Raw genomic sequence first — 27,241 nt, 5'->3', positions numbered from 1 at the left:
TCCATTTCTCTCCATCTCTCTTTAAATATTTAAATACTTCTTTGGTATAAATTGAACGAGCCGGTAGAGCAAGACTCGGCTCGCGATCTGGGCAGTGCTCCTCAGGTGGCGAGGAGAACTGCCCCCGTCCTCCCCTCTCGGTCGTCGTCCTCTCCCAGGCTAGGGTTTCTCCAGAACCCCCACCGCAGACCAGGACAACGACCTCTGCCTTCAGCAATGGTGATCAAAGCTTCTTCTTCGACGGCCGCTGCGAAGTCTAACGCCCCCGATGAACTCGAGGTACGCCCGTCCACAATCTGCCCCCCGTTTGATCTTCAACTTTGTCTGATTCCTCTTTTCGGGAGTCGTTTGGGCGAGTCTTTGTCTGAGCTGCCGTTCTTGGTTGACTAACCGTCATCTGCGAGGTTTTTTATGGCAATGTGGGTTGCGAGGCGCGAGTTTTCTGCGCATTGATCTACTGGATTTGGTTTAAGAACAGTTTTGTGGCTTGTTTATGCGTTAAAATGAATGTGGCGGCCGATTGAGAGGCTCGGAAAGGATTTTTCGTGTTCGTTGTGTTGCTCCTTTTAAAATATGCATCCATTGTGTGAGGGATGATATAAGGCAGAACCGGATATTTTGAACAAATTTGAAAATATTCACCTCGCCCGCCTCTTCCAAACGCGACCCGGAGATTTCATCTGATAATTTCTCTTTCTATTAACCGTTCACTTCATTGGTGGGCCATCAGAAAGTTACTGAAATTTTTCTGTGGTCTGGGAATCTAGCCATGCTTTATTCTTCAGAAAGTTGCGTTTTTTGATGGCCATTGTCATTTTTTGTGCTCTTGTGTGAGCAAAAATCATTGTGAACTGAGCAAGTCTTAGCGCTCGTAATTGAAGTCATCGATGGGACTCTGCTTATAACTGTTTCAAACGTAAATTACAGAGGATGGAAATCGGCTGCCTGACGTGAACCGTTCTAAGATGAATAAACGTCTGCTTTCTGTCGAAAAGGAAGTAAAAATTTCTTATTTCGGTTGACTAAATCAGTTTAAGAGAAATAAGATATCTAGACAGCACACGCGATTATTCTAAGCAGGATACATTTGTAAATGGGCTCTCTCGTGCTCTGTCCGCTTGGGTTGCTAGAGTCCCCGTTTTTAAAAGAAATTTTGCCATTTAGACATTTTTGTTCGTTTAATTTTTCAGTGAAAGAGGTTTCCCGAAGCCAATTCGGTTTTGTGTTAATTGGTTGTTGATGTTGAAGTACACTCTTACTTTTATGCCACGTGAGACTTTTGAAGTTTGCTGTGTTGATTAATCGAACATGGGTGATTATGCGGACTTAGCTGATTTTTTCTTAATTTATTCCTACTTTCGCTTCCTTTTAACCCATGTTTCTTAGAACATATGGAAATATTCATAAATTTTCCGTCTCTTCATGAGTTAATTATGTTTTTGAATTCCTTTTTATTCTTATTTACGTGTAAATGATACTTATAATTTTTTTTGTTTTATTTTTGCTGTATTCGGCAGATGTCGGAAGGGCAAGAGTCTACTCGTTCGACAAAGGACATCACATTACACATTAATTCTTTGAAGGGAATTATTACTAATGATAGATACAATTATATTAAGGTTTGTAATTCTGCTTGATAGGTTGCTTGGTCCAAACAAAGGATACCGGTCACTGCGAGGTCAGGCAATTTGCCAGGACGACTTGTCATGTAATTGGTTGATTTCAACTCTTGTTAGCCAATTCTTATACCTCTAAGGACTTGGTTGCCAAGACACGTCCTTGAAATGCTTTATGAAGCTACATCTTAGTGCCATGTTATGCCTCTACCTTTTCTAATTGGTCATTAAATTGAATCATAGAATGATCATGTTCGGAAAGTACTTTAATGTCTAACAGACACTAGTATTCTAGTATACTTTCTTGGTATGTCTCTTTATACGAGCTAGAGTGATAGCCTCTTCAGAGTACCATGTTTTTTATTTCGTTCTGTCTCACTCTTTAATTCGGTCTTTTTTTCTAAACTTAGTATATTTGGTTTTCACTTTTGGTATATTTGTTCCCATCCGTTGTCCCATCTCTCAGATTATATGTTCTCCGTGTTTTTTTTTTCAGGAAAGAGTCGAGGAGAACAGGCAGAAACTATGTAGGACAACAAGCCATACCTACTCATTGTTGCAGACAAGACAAGATGTGATAACTGATATTGATGAAACTCCAAATTTGTTGACGAAAAAAAAAGAAGACTTACTATGCACTTTAAATGGTTTTGACCAACTGAATGGAGGGATTGATAATTGTGTGAGCCATGAAGATAATCCAAACACGTCAACAACTGTCTTGTCAGGGAACAATTACGGTGGGAAGAACGGTTTGCGCCCTTTAAAGATTCCTGCAATGTCTCCCCTCCCTCCATATACTACCTGGGTATTCTTGGATAGGTGAGGTTTCAGGCAAATGCAATTGTGTTTTGGCTTTTTCTTCTATTCATTGAACCTAGAACGATTTTTTTTTTTGAAAGAACTGAACCTAGAATGATGTCATGTTGTTACCACAGTCCTATGTTTTCCAATGAATTGTGTAATAACTGGCGCTCCATGCGTTCAGAAATTTTGTCGTATGAAGTGTTCACTATTTTAGAATTTTTACTTTGTATAAGTTAAAACACAAGGATGATCCCATGATGCTGTGATAAGGTCCTTGAGCGGACTTATCATCAACGCAGTGAAGGAGCACTCCCAGGCTGACCAGACTTTGGCCCATCTGATCATTGTTCCGACCCAACCTAGTGGCTCGTCTAGTATCTTTCTTATTTGTCTGTTGAGGGTTGCCTAAATACCCTGCAAGAACGCTTAGGATAGGATTATCAAGATTTTGGGTAGTAATGTTGTAATTCCTAAAATAAGTTGGGGGACGAGTTTTTTCATTGATAATAGAAATACTTTTTTCCGTTCCGTTCCTGTTTTGGATTTATATTTGTTGGAAAGATTTTACGAATAATGAAATAAAGAAATAATCTACTTGAAAAGAGCGAGGGATGCCACAACTATTATTCTCTGCAAGAGGAGAGGATATCAAACATTGTAAGTTTGATTATTCATAAGGTTCATTAGTTTCTCGTCTCCTCTCATTTCCATCTCTCCAAATTTCTTTTTCAACTTCCCTTATCCTTTTTTTGTTGAAGTATCTAGTCAATCAATTTTCTTCTTTATCTAGAAATTGTAGAATCCTTGTTTTGAATACCAGATGATATGAATAATCAAAGAGATTGAAGGCCTTGTGGGAAGGAGACGATCTAGTATCTTTTGGGACTATGATAAGATTATATGAACGTTTGACGCCTTCCTCCCAAATAGGGATAAAAGATCCTTTTTCGAAGAAAATCGGCTTTTAATATATATATATATATATTAATGTGAACTTAAAGTAAATGAATGAGCAGATTGATTCCTCCCACCCTTCGCTCCCTCCAAAACCAAAATGAAATCGAAATCGCCACATCATGTAGGATGCAGTCCATCAGAATAAAAGAAATCTAGCTATAGCAAGTGATCAAAGAAAGATGGCCCGGGAGAGCCCTTGGAACAGAAAAACGAAGCAAAATCTTTTACCATTCATTTGAGTGCATGTGTTTCTAAAGCAAAGAGTAAAATCCAGGGTCACTTTGCTTAAAACCCCATAACTCTCACACAAAGATAAAACCCTCTTTATTTTAACTCTTCAGGTTTACGATTGAACCTGGCCACTGTATCAGTCGAAAATTTTTCTGTGGTCTTGCGCAGAAATTGCATACTATTCAACTGGGTGCTGCGTTTGTTACTGATCCTTCGTGCAGAATCCTTACCTGTCTATGTATTTGCGGTTCATAGTTTTTTCTTATAGATGGTGGCTCTCCAAATTCATGCTGCAGATACAGAATAACTAAATCCAGCTCTCTTTTTTTTTTTTCTCGTAGGAATCAGCGAATGACAGAAGATCAGTCTGTTGTAGGCCGAAGGAGGATTTATTATGACCAAAATTGTGGGGAAGCATTAATCTGCAGTGACAGCGAGGAAGAGACGATTGAAAATGGAGAAGACAAGAAGGATTTTACAAAAAATGAAGATAATGTCATTCGGTATGTACATATGTTGTTTAGTGAATAAGTTAATGAGGTGCCTTTTAAAGATTAATAGTACTTTGTTTAGTTTGCTTTCAGTCCCTGATATTTTTACAATGGTCGGTAATGCTTAATTTTTTTTTTAAATCCCTTTGTTCTCCCCGAACAGATTAGTGTTAAGTATTTGTTAGAGTTGTACGATTCAGTGAGGAAAAGATCGGAGTTATGTTTTTCTTTCTTAATATATTATTTTCCTCTGGTTCTCTGCGGCATTCAGTTCCTGTAATACTTGCTTTTTTCGTTATATAGTTATGCACGCCATAAATTTTGGCTTCAGCTGGAGTTTGTTTAGTGAATCGACTATGATTCATTTTTAATTGAAGAATTCTAATTTAAAATTCCTACCAGAATATTTATACAAAAAGTGATGCGCAAGAGGACTGATTCGTCAAGTTTCAATTGAAATAAGATCTACAAAAGGAAAACTTATTGTAGTTTGTTGATTGCATCGTCATGAAATGTCCGTTGACGAAATGACAGCCTGAGACTGTAATTTCAGAAACATACTGGGCAATACCACGGTGAATGTTTTTCATTCAGTTAAAGCTCGTCCTTCCTTTGCTTGAGATTATGATTCAAATGCTCAGTTTCTCAGATGAAAGTTAATATATTCCTGGGAGTTGTGGATGGAATTTGGAATCCATCATTTTCACTGAAGAGAAAGTGAGAAAGCGTTTCCCATTCAATTATCATTGTTTGGCAGTACTACTGGAAATTCTCCTCCAACACGGCTGGACTACTCCTCGACAAACTTTCCTACTACAGAAGCCCGGATCTAAATAACCGGAAGGAAAGTACAAAGTTCATAGGGTAATAGAGAGGCCCACTAACACATATCCAATAGAACAAGTTAAAAAGAAGTAAAGACAAAGTACACGGATACTTTGATAGGTCATGGTTGATGATGAGGTTTCCCTTTTAAAATTTGAACCATTTTGACTCGTTTAACTATCTAGTTACTTGGCGTGACACATATTCAGGGGGTAAAGGGAGTTTTACAATGGCTTTTAACTTATATGAGTATCTTATAAATGCTTAATGGTGCGATTCTGCGTGGATATTTTGGTTCACCTTTAGACAATATACTCAAAAGTTATTAATGATAGAGGATGAATGGTATTACCTGTTTGGTGTGTGAAGGTCGTTGATCCGCATAGATTTATCTTGGTCCCTGTGCTGTAGCTAATATACAGAAGATACCAGTGAAAAACTTAAGAAGGGGAGTTCTTGTTAAGGTCCTTCCCAGGACTTATCTTAAGGAACCTCACCCTCCCATGCATCCCTTAGCTTCACACATGGCATTTCAATCTCCTGGTCGACTACATTCCTTCTGTTCTCATCTATTTTCTCCATTCTCCTCGTCTTCTTTCACATGTAAACGCTCTTGTGGATTGCATTCTTGGCGTGAATTTCCGTTTCAATCCTGTTGACTTGGATGGAAATACGTTTCCTATTGTGAGAAAAACTCTATCCAGAAGTGCTTTTATGAGTTACCTTGTTACCTCCTGTTGAAAGTTTAATTTGTTTTAATGCGTAATTTTTTACAAATTTTCTCACCTGAAGGTTTCACGACACAGTTGTCTTATTAATTTGACTATCCAGTTTTTTATTCCTTTTATAAACTATCCTACGTATTTCAGGATGACCTTGCAACAAACTGGTTTGTCTGATCGCGTAGTAGATTGTCTCGCACAATGTCTTGGTAGAAAAGCGTCTGAGATAAAGGTAAACACTCTGTCTATTGCAGGCTGCATCAGTCTCATTTCTCCTTTCTTCCTTTTGTGATACAAATAATGTATAACATCGACTGAGAATTTAATAAATCCCCGCCCAACGTTGCTTTTATCAAGATTAGTTGGGAATCTAACATCATAAACAGGCGAGATGTGACAGTATCCTGAAGGAAGAGAGCCCCCCTGATATTACCAAAGATGAGAAGTGCACAACGGATCTGCAGATTGAGGGAAAAGATTTAGATGCAGCACTTGATTCCTTTGATAATCTTTTCTGTCGCCGTTGTTTGGTAAGCATGCATCATGATTTTATATTTCAGTCAATTCTTATTTTATTACTGAGATCAATGTTTGTATGCGCAATTTATGCTGCAGGTTTTTGATTGTAGACTGCATGGATGCTCACAAGATCTCATATTCCCTGTAAGATGCTATCACTTTCACCTGTTTTTATTTGCGAGCTGTGCATGACGTATTCTTGTTTCCCATTCCCTTTTAGTCAGAAAAGCAAATCCCTTGGAGCAATCATGACGGAGTTCCATGTGGGAAGCATTGTTATTGCCTCGTATGTACTTCAACTTTTAATAATGCGCATTAATCCACTAACATTATTTCTGTATTTTATATTGACAAATTGACCAGACCCTTGAAGCAAGTATGGGCGAGGAGAGGATAGAATAGAGAGAGAGGAAGAGACAGAGCTTTAGGAAAGAAAAAGGATAATTTTTCATTACTGATATGGGTATTTATACATGCCGGTGAACGGCTATTTTGAACGTTTATAACGGCTAGTAAAACTAGCCGTTATAAGCCCGATTTAAATCAGGTAGTGGGCCCCACCATGATTAGCCCAAACTATTCTTATTATTCTGTTGACATTATTGTCTCCTTTCCTTTTTCTTTTCTTCTTTCTATTATTAGCTCCTTTCTATTATTAGCCCATTAAGGGCCCTTTCTATTATTAGCCCATTAGGGCTCCCTATAAAACACCTTGTAATCTCTTTGTTTGCGTATCAAGAATTGTTCTTTCTTCTTGTCTTCATGGTATCAGAGCCCTAACCCTAACCCTAATACGGGTTCCTGGGCTCGACCGTAGCTCCGATCTCTGGCGTTTCTACATTCGCCACGATCTTGAGCTCCTTCCCCTTCCGGTTGGCTACCTGCTCCTGGCGGCGCAGCTTCTTTCCGGCCACATTTCCGGCTTCCCGCACCGCGCTCCCTCCTCGGCTGTGCTTCTCTCTCGGCAGCGTACGCTTCCCTCTCGACCGCGCGCTCTCCTCTCGGTCGCGGCCGCGCTCCCTCCTCGACTCTTCAGCCGCGCACGCAGCCAATAGCCGCGGGCGTTCCTGCAGCCGTGTGCTCCTCGTGCGACACTTCATTCTGTGATCAAGATGACGGAGCCTGTATCGGTTTCCGGTGTGACGCCAGCATCGACGCCAGCATCGACGCCAGCATCGACGCCAGCATCGACGCCACCCAGTGTGGGTCAAACGTCAAATGCTTCGGAGGCACCTCTTGAGTCGGGGAATTGGTCGGCTTCACCTGGACCGTTTTCTCTGCCTCGGATGCCTCCAGATGGGATGTTCACCGGCTTTAACCTTCTTCAGTGGCAGCAATATGTCCAGATTACTCTCAAGGGACGACTGATGCGTCATTTACTTGAAGAAGGGCCTTCCAAGACAGACTCCAAGTACTATGACTGGCTAGACGTTGAAGGGGTGGTCCATTGATGGCTTTTGGATAGTATTTCACCGAGTATCAAGGGTGAATTTCTGTCTCTTGAGTCTGCCCGGGCCGTGTGGGAAGCGGCCCTTGACAGCCACTCCAAGAAAAATAATATTGCCACACTGTATGAGCTAGTGCATCGGGCCGCCAATCTGCGTCAAGGAGACAGGACGATCATGGAGTACAACACAGAACTCATTTTTCTGTGGAATGAGATTGATCACTACATGCCTCCGGACCCTCACTCGGTGGATCGCAAGTACACTCTTCAACTTCGGGTTTTTCAGTTCCTTATAGGACTTAACCCGGAATATGAAGCGGTACGGGCTCAGCTTATACACCGGGAGAAAGAGCTTTCCTTCAAGGATGCGCTTCGCAGCGCGAGAATTGAAGAATCTCGCTTTCAGCAGTCCCAGACCCCGGCTTCTGCACTTGTAGCACATTCGTCTTCCTCCACGCGCTCCTCGGTGACGACCACATCGACTGGAGCAGGAGCTTCGTCTCGTGGTCCATCTACTCGGACTGAGGAATCCTCCAAAGGTGATCCTTCCCTTTTCTGCAATTACTGCAAAAAGCGGGGTCACTCCAAGGAGACGTGCTTTAAGCTTCAACGGAAGCGAACACAACAGAGCAATCTCGCTACGGTTGCACCTTCTGTCAACCAAGTACCGATGCCTGGTCAAGTGCCTCTGTCCTATGGTCTTCTTCCAAGTGGAGCGTCTTCGGCGAGTGCTTCTCTTCCCGGCTTTACACCTGAAGAAGTGGAACGTCTTCGGCGATTGCTTGACCCTCCAGTCGTGGGCTCGTGCTCTCTAGCTAACGCGAGTATGTCCACCATTCCTTCTCCTCCTCCTTCACCATCTCCGTCGTCATCATCATCCACTTGGCTTCTTGACTCTGGTGCCACTGCCCACATGACACCCAATCCTAGAGCTTTTGTGACCTATGAACCCGTTTCCGGCTCCTCCAAAGTTAAAACAGCTTCCGGTGATCTTCTCACTGTGGCTGGGATTGGTCGTGTGACTCTCTCCTTCGATGAACCTCACTAAAGTCCTTCATGTTCCACGGCTTGCTCATCATCTTCTTTCTTTATCCCGCCTTGTTCGTGATCTGAACCAAGATCTTACATTCACTCCTAATACCTGTTTTTATCGTGATAAGGTTTCGGGGAGGACGATTTCCATTGCTGAGGGCATGAGGGTCTCTATCTTGTTCGATCTCCCTTGTCTCCCCTCGCTGTTGCTGCCGCTGCAGTTCCCCTTTCGGCGTCTCATGAGCGTTTGTGGCTTCTCCATCGACGCCTCGGCCATCCATCCTTTGCTACTCTTTATCGTTTATTTCCAAAACTTTTCCAAGGCCACTCTGTGGACCGCTTTGTTTGTGATGCTTGTCGAATTGCTAAACATCATCGTACTACGTATCCCATTTCTTCTTCCCATTTGACGACTCCTTTTGCTCTCGTTCACACCGACGTGTGGGGACCCTCCCGTGTTCATAGCACGTCCGGTGCTCGGTGGTTATGTATATTCATTGATGACGCTACTCGTTTCACGTGGGTCTATCTCTTGAAAAATAAATCAGAGATCTCCCTTGTTATTCCTCAGTTCTACTCTCTCATTCAAACTCAATTCTGCACTTCTATTCGTCGCTTCCGCTCCGACAATGCCCGAGACTATGTCAATTCCACGTTAAGTACTTTCTTCCAAGAAAAAGGCATCATCCATGAAACCACATGTCCTTACACCCCCCAGCAAAATGGAATTGCAGAACGAAAATTTCGTCACATTTTTGAAATGGCTCGGAGCCTCTTATTTCACATGCATGTGCCAAAGTATTTTTGGGCTGAAGCTGTCCTAACTGCCATTCATCTTCTCAACCGTCTTCCGTCTCGCGTACTTAACTACTCTACTCCCATTGATTGTCTCCAGCATTCCTTCCCCAACATTTCTCTCCGAACCAATCTTACCCTCGTGTCTTTGGGTGCGTTTGCTTTGCTCCTAACCACCATCTTGGTCGTGACAAGCTTGATCCTCGGGCCATCCAATGTGTCTTCGTCGGCTATGCTTCTACTCAAAAGGGTTATCGATGTTATCATCCACCCTCTCGTCGATTTATTGTCACCAAGGATGCTACCTTTGACGAATTCACTCCGTATTACCCCTCTTCTTCTCCACCTCCTTCTTTACCACCTCAATCAAATCCCCTTGAATTTCTTATTCTTCCTAACTCATCTCCCTCGTCACCTGTCCCAAGTCCTTCCTTGCCTGTTCCTCTCGAAGAGCCTCCATCTGATATTCCCATGAACACCTTGTCCTCTGATCCTCTGCCTGCACCAATCCCAAATCCACCTGTCCTTACTAAAGATCCATCCTCTGCTTCATCGAACCCTCCTGCAGAGTCCCCATCGGATCCCTCTATCCCACTATGTTGTGCCCCTTTACCTATACGCCGTTGCCCGCCAGAAAAACGCTATGGTATCACTCTTGCTCGTCGCAAGCCTCGTGTTCCTCCTACCCCTGAAGTTCCCTCATCCTCCTCATCCACTCCTCTTGAAAATCCTTCATTAGCACTTGTGTCTTGCCCTCGTCCTTCTCCATTGTATCCATTAGCCGCATCCATCTCATCTCATCGTCTTTCCCCATCCTGCCACGCTCTTCTCACCTCCCTTGACACTATCTCCCTTCCAAAGACGGTGGACGTAGCCCTCTCTCTTCCTCATTGGCGTCGGGCAATGGAGGAGCTACAAGCACTTGCCCTAAATGACCCATGGGATCTGGTTCCACTACCGTCGGGCAAGCATTTGGTTGGCAGTCGTTGGGTTTATGCTGTAAAGCACAATTCCGACGGCTCTATTGAAAGGCACAAGGCACGTGTTGTGGCGCAAGGGTTCACCCAACAGTATGGCATTGATTATCAGGAAACGTTTGCCCCTGTGGCCAAGATGAACACTGTCCGGATTCTCTTGGCTCTTGCCGCCGATCGGGGCTGGATATTGCAGCAATATGATGTCAAGAATGCTTTTCTTCATGGTGATTTGACTGAGGAGATCTATATGGCCTTACCTCCTGGATATGCCTCCTTAGTGCCGTCTACTCCGAGTTCAGTTGTTTGTCGCCTGAAGAAAGCGCTGTACGGTTTGAAGCAATCTCCTCGTGCTTGGTTTGGCCGTTTCACCATGGCCATGAAGAACCGGGGATACCGTCAGTGTAATGGAGATCACACGCTTTTCTACCGTCATTCCACGTCCGGGGGAGTGGCTATTCTTCTCGTGTACGTGGATGGCATTATCATTACGGGTGATGATACGGAGTCCATTACTCAGCTGGCTATGTATCTGTCGTCGGACTTTGCCATACGTCATCTTGGCCCATTACGATATTTTCTTGGTATTGAGGTGGCTTATTCTTCGAGTGGGATTTTCATCTGTCAGCGGAAATATACAGTGGATCTTCTTTGCGAGCTGGGAAAGGAAGACTCCAAGCCTATTTCGACACCGATTGATGTGAGTCATCGACTTGGTGCGGATGAGAATGAAGATCCGGCTGAGCCCGGACAATATTGAAGACTTGTGGGCAAACTGCTCTATCTCACCCACACCCGTCCCGACATTGCATATACAGTGGGTGTTCTAAGTCAGTTTATGCAGAACCCTCGAATGAGTCATCTTCATGCTGCCCATCGCCTCCTCCGTTTCTTGAAGGGCACCATTGGCCGTGGATTAATGTTTCGTCGTCACAGTGGTCTGCGTCTAGAAGTCTACACTGATGCCGATTATGTAGGATCTGTGGTTGATCGTCGGTCGACCTCTGGGTACTGCACCTTCTTGGGAAACAATCTTATTACTTGGAGGAGTAAGAAACAGAAAGTGGTCTCTCGATCAAGTGCTGAAGCGGAGTTCCGTGCCCTTGCGCATGGTCTTTGTGAAGCACTTTGGATTACCCAACTGCTTCGTGAACTAAGGTGTCCGGTTTCTTTCCCTGTTCAGCTCTTCTGTGACAACAAATCGGCTATCAGCATTGCTCATGATCCCGTCCAGCATGATCGTACAAAACACATTGAGATCGATCGACATTTCATTAAAGAGAAGCTTGAGTCGGGAAATTTCTGCACGCCATATGTTCCGTCAGCTGAACAGCTTGCAGACATCTTCACCAAAGGGCTTCATGCCCCTCGGTTTGAGGAGCTCTGTTCCAAGCTGGGTGTGGAAAACATCCACGCTCCAGCTTGAGGGGGAGTGTTGACATTATTGTCTCCTTTCCTTTTTCTTTTCTTCTTTCTATTATTAGCTCCTTTCTATTATTAGCCCATTAAGGGCCCTTTCTATTATTAGCCCATTAGGGCTCCCTATAAAACCCCTTGTAATCTCTTTGTTTGCGTATCAAGAATTGTTCTTTCTTCTTGTCTTCATATTCGACACTCCCCCTCAAGTGCAGGAATGTATACTAGTCATTCGAAGCTTGGACACCAGATATTGCATATGCTTAATTGGTAAACCCTTTGTGAAGATGTCTGCACACTGCTCCTCAGAGTTGACGTGTCCTGTCTTGAGAATTCCTTGCTCCAGATGATCTTGTATATAAAATCTATCAATGTTCACGTGCTTCATTCGATCGTGATAGACTGGGTCATGAGCAATGCTGATGACGGACTTGTTGTCGCAGCGGATAATAACTGGTGTTGAGTATGCAATCTTCAAGTCATCAAGTAGGCTTTTGATCCACATTGCTTCATCGATGCCTTTTGACATTGCTCTGAACTCAGCTTCAGTACTCGACTTTGCGACTACACTCTGTTTTTTACTTCTCCACGTGACTAGGTTTCCTCCAAGGAATGTACAATATCCCGTAGTAGACCTGTAATCAAGACGGGATCCAGCAAAGTCAGAATCGGTGTATAGAATAAGGTCTAACTTACCTGTTTTTCTGTACGTGATGCCCAGTCCAGGGGTTCCCTTCAAATACCTGAGAATTCTGTTAACTGCCTGAAAATGAGAATTTCTAGGTGAATGCATAAACTGACTAAGTACATTTACTGCATAACATATGTCAGGTCGTGTATGTGAGAGATATAATAATTTTCCCACAATGCTTTGGTAAGAACTAATCTCGACCTTAGGGTCATCCTCACTAATAGTTAATTTGTGATTGACTTCTATTGGAGTTTCACTTGCACGACAATTCATATGTTTCGTTTCATTTAGAATATCTAGAATATATTTCTGTTGTGTCATTATTATCCCTTTACTTGATCTTGCAAACTCTATGCAAGAAGTACTTTAGAGGTCTTAATTGTTTAACCCGAAAATCCTTGTTTAAATGTTTTTCAAGACTCTCGATTTCTCTAAGATTGTTTCCAGTAATGATAATGTCATCCACATATACCAATAAAATTGTAATCATTCTGTCATTTTGAAGTTTAAAGAACGTAGTATGTTCCCCATTACTTTGATTGTAGCCAAGGCTCTTCATAGCTTGGGCAAACTTTCCAAACCAAGCCCTGGGTGACTGTTTCAAACCATACAAAGCCTTGCGAAGTCGGCATACCTTACCTTGACTCAGTTGGTCCTCATAACCAGGGGGAATATCCATATAAATCTCTTCCTTTAAATCTCCATTAAGAAAGCATTTTTTATATCATACTGATTTAGTGGCCAGTCTAAATTTACTGCTAATGAAATAAGAATTCTAATGGTATTAATCTTTGCAACTGGAGCAAAGGTTTCTCGATAGTCGATTCCATATGTTTGAGTATACCCTCTGGCTACCAGACGTGCCTTATACCTATCTAGACTTCCGTCAGACTTACACTTTATCATGTACACCCATCTACAGCCCACTAATTTTTTGTCTTTTGGTCGATCAACTATCTCCCATGTATTATTCTGTAGTAGGGCCCTCATTTCCTCATCCATAGCCTCCTTCCATCTAACGTTCTTCATGGTCTCAATTGGAGATTTCGGTATTTGAATGTCTTGTATTGTAGTGAGAAATACTTTATATTCAGGTGAGATTTGTTTAAAATTCAAGTAATTTACCATTGAATATGGTACAGGTTTCGCACAAGCTCGTTTTTCCTTCCTTAGGGCTATTGGCCAGTCTGTCCCACCATTATCGTTTTCGATTTCAGTGAGTTTGTCTTCTACTCCCCCTTCATTCAAATCCACAAGGCCTGTCAATTCTTCCCTCTTCTTCCTCTGATAATATTTTGGATATGGGGTCAATTGGTGTACCCCTTCCAGTTTTCTTGTCATGACTCCTATTTCATTTGGTTGACTCAGATCCGTAGATTCAGTTTCATTTGCGGTCTCATTTGGCTCAGTAAAAGAAGTGTCAAATCCATGTTCTGGCAATCTAAATTCTACACTTGACTCTTGGTTGGGGTCCATATTTGGTGTTGGTGTTACTTCACTTGTGAGTAACTGAGTTATGTCTTTATGAGCTTCAGTACCATGCAGCTTGTAGTAAAAGGATGTCTCATCAAATACTACATCTTTGGATACAATGTACTTTCGGGTAATTTGATGATATAACTTGTATCCCTTTTGAGTAATAGAATATCCAATAAAAACGCACTTCAAACCTTTTGTAGATAGCTTATTCTGTTTATGTGTATGATTGTATACGTAGCCAACACAGCCAAATATTCTAACAAGTAATCCTGTCTTTAATCGCACATTGGGGTAGTGCATTTGCACTAATTCAAGGGGGCTTTTAAAATCTAGGACCCTTGAAGGAAGTCTATTCACTAAGTGTGTAGCTGTCATGATTGCAAATCCCCATAGGTTTGCTGGGACATTTCCCTGCACTAGTAGGGTTCTTCCCTTGTCCACTATATCAGCAATTTTCCTTTCAGCTACTCCATTTTGTTGTGGGGTATAAGGACATGAAGTTTCATGTCTTATGCCTTCAGTAGTAACAAATTCTAGTAATCCGTTGTTTAGGAAATCTCTGGTGTTGTCTGTTCTAAGTCCTTGTACTGAGTCACCAAATTGTCTTTTGATCAATGCACATAATCCCTTGATATTTTGGGTCACTTCGTGTTTGTGTTTCTGAAGAAACACCCAGGTATATCTGCTATAGTCATCTGATATTTTGTGTAGCTGTCATGATTGCAAATCCCCATAGGTTTGCTGGGACATTTCCCTGCACTAGTAGGGTTCTTCCCTTGTCCACTATATCAGCAATTTTCCTTTCAGCTACTCCATTTTGTTGTGGGGTATAAGGACATGAAGTTTCATGTCTTATGCCTTCAGTAGTAACAAATTCTAGTAATCCGTTGTTTAGGAAATCTCTGGTGTTGTCTGTTCTAAGTCCTTGTACTGAGTCACCAAATTGTCTTTTGATCAATGCACATAATCCCTTGATATTTTGGGTCACTTCGTGTTTGTGTTTCTGAAGAAACACCCAGGTATATCTGCTATAGTCATCTACACATACCAGGAAATACTTGAATCCTAGTATATCCTGTTGTGGAGAGTGTCCCCAAACATCACAGTGGATTATTTGGAAAGGTTTAGTCGTATAAGATTTACTCGGTGGGTAAGTAGTTCGTTTGAATTTTCCTAATTGACAAGCTTCACATATCAAATTTTCCACCAAACAGTTTTTGAATAAGTGAGGGTACATGTGTTTTAAGAGATAGAAAGATGGATGACCCATTCTTTGATGAATCTCCATGAGTGACTCCTTTGATGTAGCAGTAGCTACCATTTTTGTCTGGCCTCCTCCTAAGGATCCAAGATTTTGGCATGGAAGGTAGTAGAGTCCTTGTTGGACTTTAGCTAGTCCAATCCTCCACCCGAGTTCCTTATGACACAAATAAGCATCCATATTATCAAAAAGAACATTATTCTCTTTTCTCTTAGCTAACTGTTGTACTGAGATTAAATTTACAAAAAGTTTTGGAACATGCAATACATTTTGGAGTTCACCAATTGGATGTATGTTCAAATTGCCTATTCCCACTACTGGAAGTAGTGTTCCATCAGCAGTTTGTACATGCTTCCCAGGAGTGATTTTTTCATATGTCATGAAGGATTCTTTCCTAGATGACATATGATCCGTCGCTCCTGAATCTAGGATCCTGGCAGTTTTTAGATCCTTAGTAAACAAAGCTATTTTCGTTAAAAAATCATTGTTACCAGTATTGGCCATTGAGGTGGAGCCGATGACAGATCCAGAGTGGATGATCGTCTTCAAGTTTTGTAGTTCCTCCATCACCTTCTGGAGGTCCTGCATTGAGGGAAGAGGATTACCAGAATTTTGCTCCTGCTGTGCTAGATGTGCTCTTGCAATGTGAGGAGGCTTTCCATGTAGTTTCCAGCATTTGTCTTTTGTATGCCCTCTCTTTTTGCAGTAGTTACAAAAAATATCTTCCTTGTTCGATATTTCTTGATCACCGTTCTGCTGGATCTGACCTTTTGTTATATAAGCTGTGCTCTCAATAGCTCCTTTAACAGAGTTTAAACGACTTTCTTCTTGCATCACCTTGGACTCAGCCTCGTCGTATGAGGGTTCATCTTCTTGATTGTAGAGCTGACTCCTGATCAGTTCGAATTCTGGTCTAAGGCCCAGAAGGAATTGACAGAGGCGATTAGTTGCCTCATGGCTCTAGCCACTAGGTCAGTGGACGGTGGGCGACAATGATCCAGCTCATTGTGAATATCTCTCAGCTTATTGGACTAGGTAAGCACATCCGTATCTCCTTGCTTGAGAGTATAGGACTAGACGATGAGATTGATCATCTTCGTTTTGTCATTCTTCTTCGAATGATTTCTATGGATAGCTTGCCATAGAGCTTTAGACGTTGCATATGAAGTGTACCTTGTTAGCTGCTCTGAAGAGAGGGAATCAAGCATCCATCCAAATACGAATTCCTCCTCCATGGTCCATTTCTAGTAGTCTGGATGATTTTCGTCTGGACAGTCTTCAGTCAAGAGGTGTAGGAGTTTACGAGGCTTCAAGGCAGCTAGGATAGTTCTTTCCCACAGCAGAAGATTGTGGCCATTGAATATATTGCACTTTGCAAGTACTGGGAGATGCGTCAGCCATCGATCAGGGATGATTAACTGGTGCCCGGATGATGTAGACGACACAATCGGAGCCTGGATCTTCATCGACTCCTCAGACATAATGCCTTGTAATTGAGATCCTCCCGTAGGATGACCCTAGCTTTTGCAGATTGAGATCCTCCCGTAGGATGATCTAATTGTAGCAAAAGGACTTCAAGTAAAACAGTCAAACCCACTCTGATACCATGACAAATTGACCAGACTCCCTTGAAGCAAGTATGAGCGAGGAGAGGATAGAATAGAGAGAGAGGAAGAGACAGAGCTTTAGGAAAGAGAAAGGATAATTTTTCATTACTCATATGGGTATTTATACATGCCGGTTAACGGCTATTTTGAACGTTTATGACGGCTAGTAAAACTAGCCGTTATAAGCCCGATTTAAATCAGGTAGTGGGCCCCACCATGATTAGCCCAAACTATTCTTATTATTCGACATATATCGTAATGTTTCATCTCCCCTCTTTTGATGATATCCAGGCGTCCATGTCAGAAAGTTGTGCCCCCCTGGGATCTCCTGAAGATGAGCGTTATCAGAAAAAGAAGTGTCATGAAAATAAAGAGTCAGAAGTAAGATCTGGGGAGAAAAGCCCCCCTATTCAAGAATTTTCAATTCCTTCAAGACCTAAACTTCGAAGGAGCAGTAGTCTCAGAAAGAACAAGAAAAGGGTTGCTGACCGAGTGCTCAGTCACCTGCATAAAAGGCAGAGAAAATCGAGTGTTTCAGAATCTGATTGTATTGTTGGAAGCAATATTCCTTCAAAATTAATCAAAGGTGAGAGTTCTGCGCAAAAGAAGACTCTGAAACCGCGGGCAGTGAGGAAACAGCGCAACAAGAAGGTCACGTCTGCTGTGAAAAGTACCGTAGACTGCGTTGAATCTAAAGTCGAGAGTGACACAGAGACTGTAGATGGAACGACAATGCAGAAAGAAGAGGTTATTGATGAGAATATTTGCAAACACGTAACTGTTGGCAAAACCTGGAGCGTCATTGAGAAAAGCCTGCTGGAGAAGGGCATCGATATCTTTGCCAGGAACAGGTCAGTTTCTCATCAGGTTTTTGGTTCCTCTTTTGTGTTGTGTTTATTAGCTATCAAATAATGTTAAATGTTTTGTAATACTAACCATTTAGCGGAGGTGGTTACTTCATTATTGCAACAATCTTATTTTTATATTGCCAGAAAATGCCATCATCTGCATCCAGATTGATTTCAGTTTTAAAGTTTTGATGTCTTGTAGTTCAGCACTCTAATTTTTTTTTCGAAATATAGTTTAGCACTCTAATATTTGTTAGTCATGGAAGCTTGGTTTGATTCCTCTTCCCCGATATGAAGTTTTAGCTGTCAAGTTGTATTAAATGTTTGAACACTCTAATGTCTGTTTAGTTATAGAAGCTTGGTTTGGTTTCTCTTTTCTGCTGTGTGTTGTTAGCTGTCAAATAATGTTAAGTGTTGTGTGGCACTACCATTAGCCAAAGGGGTTGTTTTCAGAATTGCAACAAGCTTATCTTCATACTATATGAAATTGCCATCATCTATCTCCTGATTGATTTCAGATTTAAAGATCTGACGGCATGTAGTTTATTGTTTGTACAGTTGTTTGATTGCCAGAAACCTTTTAAGTGGTATGAAGACATGTTCAGAAGTTTATCAGTATATCAACTTTGCTGAAAATAAAGCCAGGTATAACGCAGGCGATCAAGCATGCTCCCACCCTGATGGCCATACGAAGGTTGATAGCTGGAAGACTGTAATTTGCAAACATTGTATGTTAATGATATTTATGAAGAATTATCTGATGTTCCTATGAACAATAACCAGGGTGGTGAGTACCGACGAAGATCAAAGTTTTTGAGGCGGCGAGGGCGTGTCCGTCGTCTAAAATATACCTGGAAATCTGCCGGCTATCATTCCATCCGAAAACGAATTAGCGAGAAAAAGGATCAGCCATGTCGTCAGTACACTCCCTGTAACTGTAAATTTGGTTGCGGGAAGGATTGTCCGTGTCATTTGAACGGGACTTGCTGTGAAAAGTACTGCGGGTAAGGATCTTTTTCCTCCTGTTCAATTGAACTCTAAAAGAGTTACAGGCTTGTTTTACTTCCCCGCAGTAGAATCGAGTAGATAGAGTTAATTATACTGTTCTCCATTACTGACAAGACGATGTGATGACAACAATGGAATTGTCTTGTCATTGTCAGTCATCCGTTGGTAGGACGATGAAGACGTTTTTGTCTTGTCATCATCTCACGTCACTCTCCTATTAACCTTGCTCAGAGGATGTGAGATAATGGCAAAATTGTCATCTTCACTGAAAATCAATCATGTTCATCATCATTCATTATCATCCACAGTTTGAATGACAATGGTGATTTCATCATTGACCAGTGTGATTATGGCAAAATCGTTGATTTCGCTCAAGATGCTGGCGATTGTGATGACAGTGACTGTTTTTGGATGACAATGATGATTCTTGTCAATGTCACCTATCCTTTCAATAAAAATTTGTCAATGTCTGCAAATCATAGATGATGGTATATTCAAGTGATCTACATTTCATTGCTCTACTTATCATTTGTATCCTCGATGATGATGGATTATGACACTGTTTTGGCATTTGTCCATGCCAGGATGACGATGACGAAATTGTTGTCTCCATCTTAGCAGCGTTAGATGACAATGATGATAATGATGATGATGGAAGGAGGATTCCCCTCTGCCGACTGACACCAGCTTTTTAGTACTTCATATGACGAGACGATGTCCTCATTTATTGTCTGAACCAGGAAGACAATGATGTGATCGCCATCATCACTCATCTTCTCCTTGGAGGACGATGAAGATTTCTGGGTGATGATGACGACTTGATCCTGGGACAGAGAAAACATTAGTTCTACTGTCATCACTATTATAAAGCCATTTTTTTCTTCAAGTATCTCTACCGAAGCTACATTTCTAATCCGTTTATTTACTTATGGATGTATGCAATTTATTTGGATGTAGTTGCTCCAAGACATGTAAGAACAGGTTTAGGGGATGCCACTGTGCTAAGAGTCAGTGTCGAAGTCGGCAATGCCCGTGTTTTGCCGCGGGTAGGGAATGCGATCCTGATGTCTGCCGAAACTGCTGGGTTGGGTATGTCTCCCTTATGTTCTAATTTATCCTTTCCCTCTTTTTTCCTGTTTTAAACTGCAATATGTCTCATTTCTAAATTCGTGCATTATGTATTAAACTGCAATACGTCCGGTACTCTTTTTGCCAACGAAGATTTCATGTAATGTGGAAATTGAGATGCTTCTTCTGGCGGGTGTAATTTTCTGTGTCCATACTGCAACGCAGTAAGGGGCACCCGCTATGAATCGTAATCTCAAGTCTTGAAAAGAACTCATTACAGAAAACCTGGTCAACAAGTCTCAGTCAACAACTGAGCTTTAGGTAAGAAAATAACTGATTCTTGAAAATCTTTGGGCTACCCCCTTGTAAGGTCATTAGAGAGACCTTTTGATGAGTGCTCATTTTATGTTTTCTTTGCATGAGGGGAACAACTCTCTCCTTCTCTCCCTCTTTCATCTCTCCTATTCTCTTCTCTCTGTCGTCCCATTTCTTGATTTTGTTAGATCTACATGGGGATCGTATTAGAAATAACCCACGTTATTTATAAATAATCTTGGAAGATATGGATGGAAGACTTTAGGGTACTGGTCGAGAATAAATTATATTCTTTTTTAAAAAAAAAATGGTTTTTTCCCTCATTCCTTTCCAAAATTCACAGAACAAGGAAACTGCCTTTCTTGGTAGTTGCAATAAATGATGGATGTTTCGTATCTGTGACTTTTCTAGCTGTGGCGATGGTACCTTGGGCGGCCCTGCTCAAAGGGGAGATAACTATGAGTGTAGGAACATGAAGCTGCTTCTCAAACAGCAACAAAGGGTGAGACTCAACCCAAAATTTTGCAACTCTTGTCACCTAGAACTGCTTATTTCTCATCATTATTATTTTTATATTTAATCGGCGCTATCATTAGTTATCACACCCACGTATCTTCCTCGCTAAGTAAAATTAGTCCGGTTTGTCTGAACTCTGGGGAACTGCTGTTTTCTTAAAATGTCTGAGCATTCGCGTCCATTTTATTATTACATGAGAAAATATCATAATAGCCTTAAGTTTTCAGGCAAACCCATTCACAGAATGGAGAAATCGATCAGTGTCATGCGGTCATCCTCATCTCTAGGCAACATATTTGCGCATCAGTGCTTGATTAGTTTTTTTTTAATGGGTGTAATCTTGGCTCTGTATCTCATTATGGATGCATGGATGTATGATGAGAATTCCATGGATGTATCTACTCTTTTAACAGGTCTTGCTTGGAAGATCTGACGTATCAGGGTGGGGGGCTTTCCTCAGAGTACGTATCTCTCTCTCCACTCTACATATCTTCTCCCTCGCTACCCCTCTCTATTTCACTCCATGTTTTCTCTCTCCATCTCCTTCCTTACTCTCTCTCTATTATTCACCATCTGGCTCTTTTTCTCTGTTTCTTCTAATTCACTATGGCATTCTTTTCTTCTCTCTCTCTCTCTCTCTCTCTCTCTCTCTCTCTCTCTTTAGTGCTCCTCATCTGGTTGGGGGAGATAAATGTGCAGAACAGCGTGAACAAACATGAATACCTGGGAGAGTACACGGGGGAGCTCATCTCGCACCGGGAGGCCGACAAGCGAGGCAAGATCTACGACCGCGAGAACTCCTCCTTCCTGTTCAACCTCAACGACCAGGCAATCCCATCCCCCCTACTCAAAGACTCTTTATTATCAAATAATGATCCTCCCTATGTTTTTGTTTGAAATTCTCTGCTCTGTTTTTCGGGCCGTGCCCCGCAGTTTGTATTGGATGCTTGCCGGAAAGGGGACAAGCTCAAGTTCGCCAACCACGCGCCGGACCCCAACTGCTATGCCAAGGTGATCATGGTGGCTGGTGACCACAGGGTCGGCATCTTCGCCAAGGAGCGCATCAATGCCGGCGACGAGCTCTTCTACGACTACCGCTACGAGCCTGACCGCGCCCCTGCCTGGGCCCGCCGTCCTGAAACCACCGGATCTTCTCACAAGAAGGACGAACCCGGCGCCTCCTCCGGCCGAGCCAAGAAGCTCGCGTAATTCTAATTACACTTCTAACTCTATCATGATCATCATTAACATCGATTCATCAAGCAGGGAGGGCATTTGATTCGGTGTATCAGTCTTGGTGTTGGGGGGGAGGGTCACCAAAGTCGTGGAGGCGGCGGCCGATGAGGTAGCGGTCGTCGCGGATGGTGTTGTGGAGGCTGGTGAACCAGAGGTGGAAACGCCGCGTGCAGAAGGCGACGGTGGCGAAGAGCAGGCAGCCCAGCCAGGCAAAGCGGTAGACGGCGGAGTTGACCACGAGCGGGTAGCCAAGCAAGGGGAACAGCCCCCTTGAGAAAACATACGGGACGCAGAGCGCAGTCAGCAGCTTGATGACGATGGGGCCAACCACCTCGCGCAGCACCCACACGCCTCGCAGTCCCGAGAAGCCGTCCTCCCTCACCCTCTCCAGCTTGCTCCGCCACTCCTCGTCCACCAACGGCGCCATCTGCTCCATCATCACCTGCAATCCATCAATCCATTCATCCATCCGGCATCTCACCAGGATCACCGCTCGAAGCAAAAGCAAGATGGCAAGATTTTTTGATTATTTCTTACCAGGCGAGTCCAAACTTTGAGGAAGATGAGGCCGAGGGCCCAGTCCTGGTAGAGCAGGAAGACCGGGCTCTCGTCCACGGGCACCCGCATCGGAACGATTATCAGCAGCTCGAACAACAGCCCGATGAGCACAGGGATCACCAAAATCTGCAAAAGCAACCGAAAACCCATAAAAAAACTAGTACTTTGAGTATCGAGTTCAGACTAATGTATTTTTGCTCACCCAGATGGCTAGGAGCCCGGAGCTCTTCAAGACAATGGCGCACCACTTCCAGGTCTGAGAGAGGAGCACCCTCGTCCGGTGTCTCTTAACGTACTCCAGCACATATCTCGACCCCGCCACCATGCTCCATATCGCATAGAAACCAATGTTGAAGGCGTAGAGATCTGATCAAAGAAGACGATCGCTTGGTGAGGGAGGAGCCCATCTTTATTTCATATTAATTGATAGATGGGGGCAGGGGATTACCATTGCATTTGATGCCGTGGGTGAATGGAAGCTGGGGGACTGAGTTGAACAAGAGCCGGCCCAGGTAGATGGGAACGATGATGAAACTAGAATTGAATACCAGCAGCGTCAGCCACGCCAGCACAAGCAGCAAAGCAATCCGCACCACAAAGCTGTATCTGCCATTTGAGCAAGCATTAAGCTTATCACTACGATTAAGATATAATCAAAAGTTAGAGAGAGAAAATGGAGACAACATACTCAGAATCTGTCTGGTCGTCAATCTCATCGTCAATCCTCGGTGGTGGCCGTACAATATCATCGTCGACGCGGCCCCCAGCTTCAGGAAGAAGCAACTGTTCAACTCCGTCTTGCCTTCCCCGATCGCCATTCTCATTCTCATTCTCATTTCCTCCGTTTTCGCCTCGTGGAGGCAACAAGAACTCCGTCAAGTCAAGAGCCCATCCAGCAACTGTGAACCACTGATGAAGTATCGCCTTGATCGTAGCCCTTGGTTTGAAATGCTCGATCGCAAATGGGATGCATATCTGGAACAGAAGCATGTCTGCCGGGATCTCCGTGAACGGATCGGACACCCTGCATTGTCATCCGAAATCGTGTCAAATAACCTACAATCACGATGCTCTCTTTGTGATGTATGAACGGGTTTGTACTCACGTGATGTCCAACGGGAACATTGATGGAGCCAATTGCAAGGCTAACTTCACTGGCACAAAGACGAGCATCACAATCAAGCTCCCATACACGGCAACCGAAAGGAGAACGCGGCGGGCATGCTTGTGAACTGGGTCATCAATTAAATCCCGGAAAGGATTATAATTCGGATCTGCAGGGTCTCTCAGGAAATACAAAACCCCGTTCCTCAATACCTGAAAAAATATTTTACTGTTAAGAGACATGCAATTACCAACTACGCAAAAAGCTATAGCTGATAGAAAGGGTGCCGGCAAAAAGTTTTCCTCCTGGACAAGATGTTCTTCAACAAAAATTGGGAAAGACAAAGAACACGAGGTGTTTCTTACCCCGCGAAGAAGGCTGACGAAGATGCTAATCTGAAGCATGTATATAATGCCCACTATCCAGTGAATCAGAGAGCTTGACAATGGCGAGATTGAGAAGAACTCTACCCTTCGAGACATGGTCGTCCCCAACATCTTTATGGTACAGATGTCCAGCCACCAACCACACATCAAAGGGAATAAACCGAGTTCAATAACAAGAAGAAATGCCACCTTAAACATGGTCAACAGATGCCTCATTCCAGATAAAAACTGCCTGAACAGTGATGAAAATGCTTCAACCACGGAGACGACCCCAGACAACCTCCGGTTAGTCAGCGGCTCACCGCGACTGTACCGAACCAAGGCTACTAACCCGAGGTAGAACAACACCAAAGAAAAGATGAACATGTAGCCGACGGCTAGAGTTGTGGCGTCTGATATGCGCGATGACCTGGCACCTGTTCTAAATAAATCTGAGGCAGAAGCATTAATGATGTTTCCAACGACGTCAAACCCGGTGTTGTTTGTCATGGACTCGGAGACAGCACCCATGATGTGTCCGGAGAGTTGCTCATTGTCTGATAGGTTCTTTGCGGTTGTTAGGGCAGTCTTTAAGGTTTCATTAGTGATGGGAAGTGCCGCTTCTGATAGAGTTGACAGTGTGGCAGATGATAATGATGATGAAGAGAAAAACCAAGAAAGTGCATATACAACCATCCGCCCGAATGTAAAGGGGATAAATATTACAACGCCGAGAAAAATTGCATTGCTTGCAAGAACCTGCCAAGCAAACGATACAAGAAGATTACTCTAGATCTCGAGAATGTTAGATGAATTTGATGCACAGATACATTCATGTGCATAATTTTCAAAAGACATACATAGATTCAACAAACCTGTACTTCCAAATTATAAAGACTATTTTATCAACGTAAAAGTGAGATATTTGCATCAGATTATTGAATTATTCAACGTTGTTGCTTTAATAAGTATAAACAGGCAAAGCCGGAAAAATATTGCACATGTCTTAGCCTCACATGCAGTACAGTTTTCAAGATAATAGTGCAACCCTGATGAGAGAGAAATTACGACAAAAAAGGAAATGCGGCAAAAAATAATGATGGATCCATAAATACACTCAAAATTGAACACAAACAATCAAAATTTGCACTACACCCACAAAAGAAAAGCATAAAAAATAGTCAAATGCCAAGAAAAATTACCTTGTCAACGCTTGAAAATAAGACATATGTCATAAAAAACATCAACAATCTAAGGAATTTTATAAGGTCCAAAAACATCAAAATAACATTTGTAGCACATATAACCCCATAATTCATTTACAGATAGCCTAACATACCAAATACTGAGAACTGAAAATATAAAAAACGAGGAGATTCTGGTCGCTTACTGTTATAGCATTTTCAACCAAATGAAACACAGGGCCCTGCATGCCAACCAACTCATCAAAAGGCACATCTTCCGCCCCGTCAGCATCATCAAGACCATCAAACATCTGCTCAACATGGGCTTCCAGACGAGCAGCTTGCATTTCAAGTTGGGCAGCAACATTTTCCGCATTTCTTCTGATGATCTGACCTGCCCCAGCAATGCCACGCGGCGCACCAGCATCCTCCCCATTTACTTCTCCAGGATTAACCCTATTTGCTTGCCCGGGAGGCCGTCTCAAAAGACGAGCACCATGTCTCTCTTGAACATCATCATCCCTCTCAGCCTCATGCCCAGCTAGTTCTCGTAGATGTCTGAAGTAATCTCTCAAAGAAGTAGCCCCAAGGAATATGAACACGATGCTTGCAGATAATAGAAATCCGTGTAGGCAATCTGTGAGAATTAGAGGCGTGGATATGTGACTGAGGAACAAGACTTGTGCTTCTCCGAGGCTTCTCACAAATGCCAGGCGCCATATCCAAAACGTAATGAAGGGTATTATGAGAAGCCAAACAGAGAGCACAAATGCCAACCTTACGAAGAATTGTAGAACGGAGCATGCCTTCATAGCCATTCCGATAAGAAATTCCTGAAACGGCAGTCTCGCAGGAGCATTGTCGGCGTAGACTGGAGAGAAAGAAAATGGGTGCTTGCAAACCTGCACTAAAAAATTAATCATCGGATCAATGCTTCAAAAGGGTAAAAATCCAAAGTGATTTTTGAGAAAAAAGAAACTCATCTCGTTGAAAAGATATATAAACAAATTATTTCTTTAAACATTTTACATGATTTCACTTGGAAAAAGCTTTAACGTGTGAGCAAGGCGTACGTGCTTGAAATTTTTTAACTTGAGGAAAAAGGCAGAAAACTGATATTGAACGCTTGATCCTGATTTGGGAAAACAGAAGAAACCAATCTTCAATAACGTATTGATAGTATGAAAATCCAAACACAACAGGGTTGGGTATGGTTGCGATTGCTAAGGAAGACTTTTCTTTTCGGAAAGAAATTGACAAGGAAAACTATACACCAGGATAATGAAATAAAACTTTCCAGGAATTATCTGGAAGAGAATTGGAAAGTAAAATTGTTTAGGCAACGACTACTCTGACGTAAATTTAGAGATTAGAACATTCCAAACAAAGAAAACTCCACGACTAGGTTTCAGTGGCAAGTTTAAAATCACGTCTAAATGATTCGCCAAATCGACTAGTTCACTTGCTGTTCATGTAGATTCTTAGATTCAAACGTAGAAGACGGCAAAGTATAGGGGAAAAAGAGGAAATCGCCTATCATATTGATTGCGGAACCTAACCGGCCAGAAATATCAAAGCTTAAAGCAAATATAAGTTCGATCCAAGCAGTGGCACTGGTTTAAATCCTGAACAAGACGTACTTTCCCGAAGTAGAAATTGGAACATCAATGACATCCAAAACCTTAAATTCAACGTATTTTCCTTGATCTGGATTCAAACAACACAATAATCCTGTCTCCAAAATCGGCACAAAAAAACCGCATCAAACACAATACACACAGCAATCAACCACGCAAAATCGTCAACGCAGAGAAATCTCAAGTAAAAGACAAATAAAAAGGGGACGAACACAAACCTCGCAGTGCCGCGCGTTGCTGTGATCGAGCCAAAGCAGGAGGCAATCCTGATGAACATACTTGATGCTACCGCTGCAGGCACAAGGATATCGCAGCGGCCGCTCGGCGTCGGCCGGATTCCGGCAGATCCTGCAAACATCACCTTCATCATCATCTTCAACCGCGGCGGATAGCGAAGCCGCCACAACCGGCCGTGCCATAGCCTCTCCTTCGCCGGCGACTCTTCCCTCGTTCCTCGCCTCTCCTTCTCGCTCCCCAGCGGCGACCTCCACCGGCGCCTCCATGCCCAACACCTCCACAAAAAGGATTTCC

General features: G+C 42.8%; 2 protein-coding genes across 3 annotated transcripts; one reads left to right on the top strand and one right to left on the bottom strand.

Moving 5' to 3' along the window:
• Positions 1-66: 66 nt before the first annotated feature.
• Positions 67-21,916, top strand: CLF (SET domain-containing protein). Of its 2 annotated transcripts, XM_078574914.1 has the most exons (16): positions 67-279; positions 1,518-1,619; positions 2,113-2,438; positions 3,953-4,114; positions 5,797-5,881; positions 6,036-6,179; positions 6,265-6,312; positions 6,389-6,454; positions 17,162-17,721; positions 18,277-18,412; positions 18,502-18,722; positions 19,684-19,815; positions 20,521-20,611; positions 21,039-21,086; positions 21,325-21,453; positions 21,559-21,916. In XM_078574914.1, exons 1-16 carry the CDS (start codon positions 217-219, stop codon positions 21,832-21,834), a joined length of 2,589 nt encoding a protein of 862 aa, XP_078431040.1. In that variant the 5' UTR covers positions 67-216; the 3' UTR covers positions 21,835-21,916. The 2 variants fall into 2 exon arrangements, with proteins under 2 accessions (XP_078431040.1, XP_078431047.1); XM_078574921.1 differs by lacking the exon at positions 21,559-21,916 and having other exon boundaries at positions 21,290-21,387.
• CER9 (RING/U-box superfamily protein) lies at positions 21,832-27,241 on the bottom strand. The gene is made up of 9 exons (XM_078574902.1): positions 26,929-27,241; positions 25,280-25,975; positions 23,890-24,648; positions 23,525-23,736; positions 23,108-23,443; positions 22,868-23,025; positions 22,622-22,785; positions 22,399-22,545; positions 21,832-22,303 (listed from the first exon to the last, which is right to left on the bottom strand). Exons 1-9 carry the CDS (start codon positions 27,211-27,213, stop codon positions 21,914-21,916), a joined length of 3,147 nt encoding a protein of 1,048 aa, XP_078431028.1. The 5' UTR covers positions 27,214-27,241; the 3' UTR covers positions 21,832-21,913.

Source organism: Wolffia australiana, chromosome 1 (genome assembly GCF_029677425.1).
Source record: "Wolffia australiana isolate 7733 chromosome 1, ASM2967742v1".
In the NCBI taxonomy this organism is placed as follows: domain Eukaryota; kingdom Viridiplantae; phylum Streptophyta; class Magnoliopsida; order Alismatales; family Araceae; genus Wolffia; species Wolffia australiana.
Note: the sequence above shows the minus strand (reverse complement) of the source record. Positions and strands in the feature narration are given on the sequence as shown.